We start from the raw sequence: 13202 nt of genomic DNA, 5'->3' as shown, positions 1-13202 counted from the left end.
TGAATACAAAACCTGTACTGGTTGAATACAATACATGTAGTGGTTGAACACAAAACCTGTCATGGCTTAATACAGTACATGTAGTGGTTGAATACAATACCTGTAGTGGTTGAATACAATACCTGTAATGGTTGAATACAATACATGTACTGGTTGAATACAATACATGTAGTGGTTGAACACAAAACCTGTCATGGCTTAATACAATACATGTAGTGGTTGAATACAATACATGTAGTGGTTGAATACAATACCTGTCATGGTTGAATACAATACCTGTAGTGGTTGAATACAAAACCTGTAGTGGTTGAATACAATACCTGTAGTGGTGGAATACAATACCTGTAGTGGTTGAATACAATGCCTGTACTGGTTGAATACAATACATGTAGTGGTTGAATACAATACCTGTCATGGTTGAATACAATACCTGTAGTGGTGGAATACAATACCTGTAGTGGTTGAATACAATACCTGTAATGGTTGAATACAATACCTGTAGTGGTTGAATACAATACATGTAGTGGTTGAATACAATACCTGTAGTGATTGAATACAATACCTGTAGTGGTTGAATACAATACCTGTAATGGTTGAATACAATACCTGTCATGCTTAATACAATACATGTAGTGGTTGAATACAATACATGTAGTGGTTGAATACAATACCTGTAATGGTTGAATACAAAACCTGTAATGGTTGAATACAATACCTGTAGTGGTTGAATACAATACCTGTAGTGGTTGAATACAATACATGTAGTGGTTGAATACAATACCTGTCATGGTTGAATACAATACCTGTAGTGGTGGAATACAATACCTGTAGTGGTTGAATACAATACCTGTAATGGTTGAATACAATACCTGTAGTGGTTGAATACAATACATGTAGTGGTTGAATACAATACCTGTAGTGATTGAATACAATACCTGTAGTGGTTGAATACAATACCTGTAATGGTTGAATACAATACCTGTCATGCTTAATACAATACATGTAGTGGTTGAATACAATACATGTAGTGGTTGAATACAATACCTGTAATGGTTGAATACAAAACCTGTAATGGTTGAATACAATACCTGTAGTGGTTGAATACAATACCTGTAGTGGTTGAATACAATACCTGTAGTGGTTGAATACAATTCCTGTAGTGGTTGAATACAATACCTGTAGTGGTTGAATACAATACCTGTAGTTGTTGAATACAAAACCTGTAGTGGTGGAATACAATACCTGTAGTGGTGAATACAATACCTAGAGTGGTTGAATACAATACATGTAATGGTTGAATACAATACCTGTAATGGTTGAATACAATACCTGTAGTGGTTGAATACAATACCTGTAGTGGTGGAATACAATACCTGTAGTGGTTGAATACAATACCTGTAGTGGTGGAATACAATACCTGTAGTGGTTGAATACAATACCTATAGTGGTTGAATACAATACATGTAGTGGTTGAATACAATACCTGTAGTGGTTGAATACAATACCTATAGTGGTTGAATACAATATATGTAGTGGTTGAATACAAAACCTGTCATGGCTTAATGCAATACATGTAGTGGTTGAATGCAATGTATAATGGTTGAAAGCATTTCCTTTTTTGGTTGAAGGCAATACTTGTATAGGATGAATACAATGCGTGTGCTGACTGACTACCTTACCTGTATAGGTGGGTTGACATTGACAAAGGAAGCCACCCACAAGGTCCTGACAGGTAGAATTGTGGAGACAGGGACCAGTGTCACATTCATTGATCTCCTGGTCACAGACATCACCAGTGTAGCCTCTGTCACAATTACACTGATACCCATCCACCAGGGAAACACAGTCACCATGGTAACAGCTGTCTTGGGTAATATTCACACAAAAGTCAAATTCTGTGGAGAACAACGAAAATAAATCACATATATGTCTATCTGTAAATATAATGTATGATGTATCACAAACACCTTGAGATACGACAGTGTGCCGTTGTTGTGAGAACTGTACCTACCCTGACAGGTATCTACACTAGCAGCTCCAGGGGAGAGTGTTGTCATGTTACTGGGACACAGAATACAGCTGAGTGAGCCAGAGTTTGGCTGGAAGGTCCCCACGGGGCAGGGAACACAGGGGAGGTGTCCAGAACTGGAGTTGTAAGTCCCTGGGTGACACATCTCTGAGTACAGAAAAGATACCATCCAAACTTGTAAATACTAAATACAAACTTGTATACTATATATAACCTTGTATACTATATACAAACTTGTAAACTATATATAACCTTGTATACTATATATAAACTTGTAAACTATATATAAACTTGTATACTATATATAAACTTGTATACTATATATAACCTTGTATACTATATATAACCTTGTAAACTATATATAACCTTGTATACTATATATAACCTTGTAAACTATGTATAAACTTGTAAACTATATATAACCTTGTATACTATATATAACCTTGTATACTATATATAACCTTGTATACTATATATAAACTTGTAAACTATATATAAACTTGTATACTATATATAACCTTGTAAACTATATATAACCTTGTATACTATATATAAACTTGTATACTATACATAACCTTGTATACTATATATAACCTTGTATACTATATATAACCTTGTATACTATATATAACCTTGTATACTATATACAAACTTGTATACTATATAACCTTGTATACTATACATAACCTTGTATACTATATATAACCTTGTATACTATATATAACCTTGTATACTATATACAAACTTGTATACTATATATAAACTTGTAAACTATATATAAACTTGTATACTATACATAACCTTGTATACTATACATAAACTTGTATACTATATATAACCTTGTAAACTATATATAAACTTGTATACTATATATAACCTTGTATACTATATATAAACTTGTAAACTATATATAAACTTGTAAACTATATATAAACTTGTAAACTATATATAAACTTGTATACTATATATAAACTTGTAAACTATATATAAACTTGTATACTATATATAAACTTGTATACTATATATAACCTTGTATACTATACATAAACTTGTATACCATATATAAACTTGTAAACTATATATAAACTTGTAAACTATATATAAACTTGTAAACTATATATAACCTTGTAAACTATATATAAACTTGTATACTATATATAAACTTGTAAACTATATATAAACTTGTAAACTATATATAAACTTGTATACTATATATATAACCTTGTATACTATATATAACCTTGTATACTATATATAACCTTGTATACTATATATAAACTTGTAAACTATATATATAAACTTGTAAACTATATATAAACTTGTATACTTGTATGGTTGTTGTCAGAAAAATTGTCTGATTTGATGGAAACTGGTGTTACAGTAAAAATCCTCAAACTACCTGGTACTGATATAAACACTTACCTTTACAGCTGTCCATTGATTCTGTATGTCCTGGTATGTTAGTAGTGTTAGCTGGACAGGCTGTACATGACCTCTGACCTTTGAACTCCTGGTATGACCCAACACTACATGGAGAACAGGGTTCCAATCCATTCGGTGAGTAGTATCCAACACGACATCGCTCTTAGAGAAAAAGACAAGCACTTTTATTAACAGCATCACTTCAATTAGAACATTGTATAAATGATTTGTTTTGTTATTTACAATGATCATATATAGCTAAAGGTCAGCAAGCGATATTCTGTGAATGTACTTATTTTAGTGTACACAAATTTTAGCCTAGAACTGAATTGAAACAGATTGGCACAATGATATGTTGGTGCACTTATGATAATTGCCATGGGAAACAGTCATTAGATACTTAATTACAGAAAGTCCTCTAATATATATGTCCTTTTACAATAGTAAATCAAAATAAAATATTTCCATTTAGCATGTATCATTATTTTATACACCTAATAGTCAGTATATATCATGGATCGGGATAGGTATACATGTACATCTGTATTAAAGAAATGCCAGTGTACTCACCGAGACATTTGGTGACATTATCGGCTCCAGGTGTCAAGGTCATTGTGTCTCGGGGACAAGGTTCACAGTTCACACTACCTTCCTTGTCCTGGTACGTCCTGTACGGACAGGGTTTACATGTATTATTCCCCGGATCATGGAACATTCCAACTGGACAGGCAACTGCAATTCAATCAAAGTAAACAGGAAGTAGAACTTTGTCTGATCTAGAGCCCCTTGTATCCCTCGGAACCAACAAGTCCGCCTAGGACCACCTTTCCTTACAAACAATGGATAGAAAGATGGAAGATACCGGTAATGTTAACATTGATAACAACACACCTACTACAGACGTTTGTGGAGTACAGACGTTTGTGGAGTACAGACGTTTGTGGAGGTATATCCAGTCTCACAGCACCATAGAAACTTTACTTTGTTGATAGACAATACACAAGACTGGCTTTATGACCTTGCTGTCACCATGAAATAAATTGTTATATCCATTGTCATAATGTCTAAAAATATCACTTATGTCACAGTTCACAATGCATGTGATATCCTCATTTTTAGTACTTTAGGGAACAAATATTCTCTTTGTCCTGGTGAAGCCCACTGTACCGGTGAATCTGGTCGACAATAAATATATGAGCCATTGAGGTCCTCTTTTCCTGTCGTGATTGACCCCATCTTTTCTAAAATTCAATCAATTACAATATACTTATCTAGTAGATTAGGATTTCGTTAAATATAGTATACTACAGAGACTGGTAGGACTTATCAGCACTACTTTTAGGTCATCTGACCTAAAGTGTCAGGATAACCTATAGCCATCCTGCTCTGTCCATCGTCATCTGCTGTGCGCCATCGGCCATTCATCGTTAAACTTTTATTTTCTAAATGCTACTCCTCCTTATCCCCAAAGCAGATTACTACCAAAGGTGGGGTTTCCAGCAATGTTTATATAACTTCCCATAGGGGTCAGCCTAAAGAATTGTTTACACTGAGAAACCACTCACTGATAAATTGCTTTGTGCCATCAAAGAGATTCTGCAGTTACGGTTGAAGAAAACAGAAAGCAGCCAGGTAATCTTGAGCATCCATATAAATTAATGTTACAATAATCATGTACCCACCCGCCACGCCCTATTTGATAACAATTGTATATTTTGTCCTTGTATTGCGCTGTTGTTTGCTGCTGGTTTTCTATTGTATTTACAGCATTATCATCGGTCACAGTTACTTTATTGAGCAATGGAAAAGGGTTACGACATTACAAGAAAATTCTGTGATAGGGAGCTTATGATGGGGGATGTCGCTACATCTCAGGAAAACAGTACTATTGTTGATGAATCTTCCATGACTGATGATTGGAAACAATTATTTGATTGAAGTTTCCTTGACAGATGATAGGAAACTAACATTGCATGGAACTCATTGAGATCAAAGGATGTCTGTACCCAGGATCCTCTTGACTGCATTGAACTGTTGTCAAACTTATTGACTCGACATCAGAGGAAGTCTGTACCCAGGATCCTCTTGATGCCTTTATTTGTTATCGTATGTATTTGCTTTGTAGGCAATTTTGAAATCCTACCTTTGACATGAAACATCCTTGAGGGAGGGCAAGCATATTTTATAAATGGGGTTAGTGTGACCCATCGGGCCCCAAAAGGGGAAGTTTACTGTAACTTTCCTTTGAAACTCTGTTCCTCCTAAACCTTTGAGTGGCTTACAGCCTTTGATGTGAAACAACCTTGAGGGAGGGCAATCATATTTTATATAAATGAGGCTTGTGTGACCCATGGGGCCTGGGTGGCAGGGCCCCAGTGAGGAACTTTCCTGTCATTTTGCTTAATAAGCCTATTCCTCCTAAACCTTAAAGTGGATTTCTACCAAATTCAATGTGAAATATCATTGGAAGAGGGCAATCATACTTCATAAAAATGAGGTAGGTCTGACCCCTTGGGACAGGTCAGGGTCACATGAACACTTGTAAATATGATGGTTCAATTGTCAGATCACCAATAAGGGCCATGGCCCGCTTGTTAGATCAATGTGGTGAATTACAAAAAAAAGGAGAATGGTAATTTTTCCAGCAGACGAAGAAAATATAGGAAACCAATTATAAAATTTTTATTTCAATTTGATTCCAAAAATGCTGATGCAGTCATGTGTACAGGGATTAAAGTGTCTACTTTGAGTATCACAAAGATGTTTTCTCAGCATGTGAAACATACATGTATACTCAACTACATATATCATAAGTAATTAGCTGAAAATGTTTTGTATTTCTCTCTCCAACATAATGATGGTGACATTCCAGACCAAATTCTTGGTCTCTTTTAACAAATCAATCTGATTCACAAGCTGCTTGACTTCTGTACCTGCACGAGCTGTATACACCTGTACTGTACAAGACTTAGGTCATCATTGGTCAATACACTCAAATTGAAACGTAATTAACCTCTGAAATCAAAACGATATTAATACAGAGATCACTCCACTGACCAAGATGACTGACACTTACCACAGGACACGAAGTGGATATTCAGCACCTTGGTGACAAAGCCACGCCCACATTCCTCAAACTTGCGACCGTACACAGAGTAATGATCATCACTTAGTAGCATTTCCGTGGACTCATTCATTGCGGGGTCAGTCAATGGTTAAATTACGGCCCCTGAAGTAGCGCTGCAACTCCATTTCAATTCTTCCGCATTGTGAGCAGAATCATTTTCTGTCCTCGAAGTGTGTTGTTGTAAGTCGGGTTACTAACATTGACTGTGAAGTGAACAGTCAACTCCTTTCTGTGACTGACTGCTAGACTGGACGAGTTATTGCCTCCTGGAGTTACCTCCCTTTTTAATCTAGACATGTCACTTTTGTCTGTTTCACGCCGTTTCCGCGATACAGACCCACATTTCACAGTTACTTCCCCTGGGGCACACATGGTATTCCCACATATCTGCTGTGTGGTTGCTTGAATCTTGGTGAGGAACTTGGCCACCACATGTGGTTCTAGGGCCTCACATTCCCCGCTGTAGTAGTAGTACTCGTACTCAGACTGCATCATTGCCATACCAGGGAAATGCTTCTCTGTCAAAATAATGGTGTAGAAATATAAAACATGCATTGGGATATATGAAACACTCATAAAATCTCCCAAGAAAAACATTACTTGTACAAATAAATGGTACACCTTGTCAGAGATATTCCACTGTCTAATTGTGAAACCATTAATTGTGTAAGTAAACAGTGAAACCATTAATTGTGTAAGTAAACAATGTAAACAATTTTAAATGAAAAGAAAATGGCCAAAAAACAAATGACATTGTTTAAACCAGAAAACATATCTGGGCTACCACTACAAAATAAAGGTTGATTGTTAAGAATGTGGTTGGACATTATCACTTACAAATATTGTTTGCAAACAGATATATGGGCTACAGTCCCATGATTACATCAGGTGTATTCAAAGTGACAAACGATATAAGGATTTTGACAGAAGATGAGAGATATATCTGAAATATCTGAAGGGGAGATAACACGCCCTTTTGGTTTAAAAGAAAAAATGTGATAAATTGTTATATTACTATCCATACTAAGGTCATCTTTATTTCTTCCATAATATAATAATTTTATTGTCATTTATCACAGCAAGAAAGATTATCCAATTTCATCTAAAAAAATTTTTTTTTTTCAAATTTCAAGACTTTGACATTAAATGATATGCTTACTTACAGGTGAAATTTCTCCACTAAAGTTTATAATGTTATACATTTTTGTACTATTAAGATGTTTAAGTGTAATTCCTCTTAATAGATACAAGATGGAAAACTTATGAATGTTGATGGATTTAGATTAAAATATACTGACCTGAGCAGTCTGGCCAGAAATGACCATCACTGAGTGACCACTGACCATTAAGTTGACAGCTGTATACTTCCTGAGGAAAGTCATAGAAGTCATATTGGTCATTACACTGTACAATACACTGCATCAAGTAGTCAGCAGTCTCCGGACAGATCAGGCTACCATGTCTTGGTGGGGAAGGATAATCACACTGTCGCCCTAAAACACCAGTTGGAAGTCTCGTAAACACTTCTATATATATAGAGTGTTATATCTTTATCTCTGACCATATGAAAACTGATCATTCAAAACCTCATGTTGTATCTTCCATTTTGTGTGGAAAGAGTTTGTACCTTAATTGATAGGAGTCAAATGTGATGGTCATTGAAATATTAGTCAAACTTACTTGTGAGGCTGATGTAAAAGTGACAGCTGGCTGTCTGTCCTTGCATCAGAGGTTCACAGTAAACACTGTGTGTTGCCATGGAGAAGAGTGTTCCACTTTGAGGATTGCAGTAAAACTCAACACTGTCATTGTTGTTGTCAAGGAATATAGGTGGTTGCCAGGTAACCTTGGTTTTGTATCCAGCTACATCAACTCTGGTGATGTTACTGGGACAGTAGGTGTTCCTAACAGTTCTCTCTGGTCCAACAGAAGTAAATAATGATCAATATGTAAACTTATCTTATAGACTTACCATCATAATTTGCTCATTCTTATTTATCTATCACCATCAGGACACCCAGGGTACACAGGTCACCTACCCACCACCAGACACCCAGGGTACAGAGGTCACCTACCCACCACCAGGACACCCAGGGTACACAGGTCACCTACCCACCACCAGGACACCCAGGGTACACAGGTCACCTACCCACCACCAGGACACCCAGGGTACACAGGTCACCTACCCACCACCAGGACACCCAGGGTACAGGGGTCACATACCCACCACCAGGACACCCAGGGTACAGGGGTCACCTACCCACCACCAGGACACCCAGGGTACAAAGGTCACCTACCCACCACCAGGACACCCAGGGTACAAAGGTCACCTACCCACCACCAGGACACCCAGGGTACAAAGGTCACCTACCCACCACCAGGACACCCAGGGTACAAAGGTCACCTACCCACCACCAGGACACCCAGGGTACAAAGGTCACCTACCCACCATCAGGACACCCAGGGTACAGGGGTCACCTACCCACCACCAGACACCCAGGGTACACAGGTCACCTACCCATCACCAGGACACACAGGGTACAGAGATCACCTACCCACCACCAGGACACCCAGGGTACAGAGATCACCTACCCACCACCAGGACACCCAGGGTACACAGGTCACCTACCCACCACCAGACACCCAAGGTACACAGGTCACCTACCCACCACCAGGACACCCAGGGTACACAGGTCACCTACCCACCACCAGGACACCCAGGGTACAGAGGTCACCTACCCACCACCATGATACCCAGGGTACACAGGTCACCTACCCACCACCAGGACACCCAGGGTACACAGGTCACCTACCCACCACCAGGACACCCAGGGTACACAGGTCACCTACCCACCATCAGGACACCCAGGGTACAGAGGTCACCTACCCACCACCAGGACACTCAGGGTACACAGGTCACCTACCCACCACCAGGACACCCAGGGTATACAGGTCACCTACCCACCACCAGGACACCAAGGGTACAGAAGGCCTGGTTGCCTGCTCTATCTTCAGCCATGAACTCTATTTGATGGTACCCAGCGGACATTTTTGCTGGACTTTCTTTCCAAACAGTCGGCTTGGTTGTGACCTCTCCTGAGTTATCCATGACCTTTGGCCTCTGGTCCTGCCAATGTACAAAGGTGAAGTTTCCCTCTGTGATGGGAACCCTGATGTCCTCTGGACAGGTGATGACTGGGGGCTCCACATCTGTAACAATCAATCTATAGCTTTATATATTACTCTGTACATAATAAAAACCTAGCTACCATTACAGCCACATTTGATTTAAATATTCCTAACCTTGGATGATAGCAATTATAACAGGTGATCAGATTTACATATAGAACAACATGACTTTACCAACACATGAAGTATTCAGGGCCAATGTCCAGTGTCCAAACAGGTCACATGTCTGGGCTGCAGGACCATGAATATGGTAACCATGGTTACACGTGTAATCACACACCTGAGCGGGCATCTGACGGGTTCTACTGCAGATTTCTGGAGTGATCTGCCCATGTGAAATTGGAGGTAAAGGTGGACATTTGGATTCTAGAAAAAAAATTTATAAAAAGGCTTCTAGAGGAATGGACATTATACAATTAACAATTTGGTGGAGAAGAAGAAAGTCTCTGAAACTTGTATTTGATTTATAGATGAGACTAGTGGTAGCTATTGCTGAAGATTGAGTCTCCTCTGTACTCTGACTGCTAAACCTTAACTAAATTGATCTGTGGGAGGGAATCTATCTTACCTTAACTTAATTGATCTGTGGGAGGGATCTATCTTACCTTAACTAAACTGATCTGTGGGAGGGGATCTATCTTACCTTAACTAAATTGATCTGTGGGAGGGGATCTATCTTACCTTAACTAAATTGATCTGTGGGAGGTGATCTATCTTACCTTAACTAAATTGATCTGTGGGAGGTGATCTATCTTACCTTAACTAAATTGATCTGTGGGAGGTGATCTATCTTACCTTAACTAAACTGATCTGTGGGAGGGATCTATCTTACCTTAACTAAATTGATCTATGGGAGGGGATCTATCTTACCTTAACTAAATTGATCTATGGGAGGGGATCTATCTTACCTTAACTAAACTGATCTGTGGAGGGGATCTATCTTACCTTAACTAAACTGATCTGTGGGAGGGGATCTATCTTACCTTAACTAAATTGATCTGTGGGAGGGGATCTATCTTACCTTAACTAAATTGATCTGTGGGAGGGGATCTATCTTACCTTAACTAAACTGATCTGTGGGAGGGGATCTATCTTACCTTAACTAAATTGATCTGTGGGAGGGGATCTATCTTACCTTAACTAAATTGATCTGTGGGAGGGGATCTATCTTACCTTAACTAAACTTGATCTGTGGGAGGGGATCTATCTTACCTTAACTAAATTGATCTGTGGGAGGGGATCTATCTTACCTTAACTAAACTGATCTGTGGGAGGGGATCTATCTTACCTTAACTAAATTGATCTGTGGGAGGGGATCTATCTTACCTTAACTAAATTGATCTGTGGGAGGGGATCTATCTTACCTTAACTAAACTGATCTGTGGGAGGGGATCTATCTTACCTTAACTAAATTGATCTGTGGGAGGGGATCTATCTTACCTTAACTAAATTGATCTGTGGGAGGGGATCTATCTTACCTTAACCTAATTAATCTGTGGGAGGGGATCTATCTTACCTTAACTAAATTGATCTGTGGGAGGGGATCTATCTTACCTTAACTAAACTGATCTGTGGGAGGGGATCTATCTTACCTTAACTAAATTGATCTGTGGGAGGGGATCTATCTTACCTTAACTAAATTGATCTGTGGGAGGGGATCTATCTTACCTTAACTAAACTGATCTGTGGGAGGGGATCTATCTTACCTTAACTAAATTGATCTGTGGGAGGGGATCTATCTTACCTTAACTAAATTGATCTGTGGGAGGGGATCTATCTTACCTTAACTAAATTGATCTGTGGGAGGGGATCTATCTTACCTTAACTAAATTGATCTGTGGGAGGGGATCTATCTTACCTTAACTAAACTGATCTGTGGGAGGGGATCTATCTTACCTTAACTAAACTGATCTGTGGGAGGGGATCTATCTTACCTTAACTAAACTGATCTGTGGGAGGGATCTATCTTACCTTAACTAAACTGATCTGTGGGAGGGGATCTATCTTACCTTAACTAAATTGATCTGTGGGAGGGGATCTATCTTACCTTAACTAAACTGATCTGTGGGAGGGGATCTATCTTACCTTAACTAAACTGATCTGTGGGAGGGGAATCTATCTTACCTTAACTAAATTGATCTGTGGGAGGGGATCTATCTTACCTTAACTAAATTGATCTGTGGGAGGGGATCTATCTTACCTTAACTAAATTGATCTGTGGGAGGGGATCTATCTTACCTTAACTAAACTGATCTGTGGGAGGGGATCTATCTTACCTTAACTAAACTGATCTGTGGGAGGGGATCTATCTTACCTTAACTAAATTGATCTGTGGGAGGGGATCTTACCTACACACCAAGTCCTGGTACCAGACCAGGTTCCATGGCGAGTACAAGTCCTCACTGTGTCACCAAATGCTCGCCAGCCTTTGTCACATGTCACTGTCAGAGTGGCACCAAATGTGGTTCTGTTATTGGTGTAAGTGGTTACACCATGTTTCACTTCCTCTTTGTGAAAATCTAATCTCCGACAGTCTATCACTGAAAATACATACAATCTTCGACAGTCTATCACTGAAAATACATACAATCTCCGACAGTCTATCACTGAAAATACATACAATCTCCGACAGTCTATCACTGAAAATACATACAATCTCCGACAGTCAATCACTGAAAATACATACAATCTCCGACAGTCAATCACTGAAAATACATACAATCTTCGACAGTCTATCACTGAAAATATATACAATCTCCGACAGTCTATCACTGAAAATAATACAATCTTCGACAGTCTATCACTGAAAATATATACAATCTTCGACAGTCTATCACTGAAAATACATACAATCTCCGACAGTCTATCACTGAAAATACATACAATCTTCGACAGTCTATCACTGAAAATACATACAATCTTCGACAGTCTATCACTGAAAATACATACAATCTCCGACAGTCTATCACTGAAAATACATACAATCTTCGACAGTCTATCACTGAAAATATATACAATCTTCGACAGTCTATCACTGAAAATACATACAATCTCCGACAGTCTATCACTGAAAATACATACAATCTCCGACAGTCTATCACTGAAAATACATACAATCTCCGACAGTCTATCACTGAAAATACATACAATCTCCGACAGTCTATCACTGAAAATACATACAATCTTCGACAGTCTATCACTGAAAATACATACAATCTCCGACAGTCTATCACTGAAAATACATACAATCTCCGACAGTCTATCACTGAAAATACATACAATCTCCGACAGTCTATCACTGAAAATACATACAATCTTCGACAGTCTATCACTGAAAATACATACAATCTTCGACAGTCTATCACTGAAAATACATACAATCTTCGACAGTCTATCACTGAAAATATATACAATCTCCGACAGTCTATCACTGAA

At 38.3% G+C, this 13202-nt stretch overlaps 1 protein-coding gene across 1 annotated transcript in view; it reads right to left on the bottom strand.

The window, feature by feature from the left end:
• Positions 1–13202, bottom strand: part of LOC117338613 (sushi, von Willebrand factor type A, EGF and pentraxin domain-containing protein 1-like) — a 41026-nt gene that overhangs the window by 14786 nt on the left and 13038 nt on the right. Inside the window, 11 exon segments of the mRNA XM_033899971.1 lie at positions 1680–2005; positions 2008–2176; positions 3452–3613; positions 4022–4183; positions 6528–6665; positions 6707–7096; positions 7877–8071; positions 8259–8495; positions 9540–9788; positions 9942–10133; positions 12116–12307. Of these exon segments, the coding sequence (XP_033755862.1) occupies positions 1680–2005; positions 2008–2176; positions 3452–3613; positions 4022–4183; positions 6528–6665; positions 6707–7096; positions 7877–8071; positions 8259–8495; positions 9540–9788; positions 9942–10133; positions 12116–12307 (2412 nt within the window).

Source organism: Pecten maximus, chromosome 11 (assembly GCF_902652985.1).
Source record: "Pecten maximus chromosome 11, xPecMax1.1, whole genome shotgun sequence".
Classification (NCBI taxonomy): Eukaryota; Metazoa; Mollusca; class Bivalvia; order Pectinida; family Pectinidae; genus Pecten; species Pecten maximus.
The sequence above is the reverse complement of the archived record's forward strand: the minus strand, read 5'-3'. Positions and strand labels throughout refer to the sequence as shown.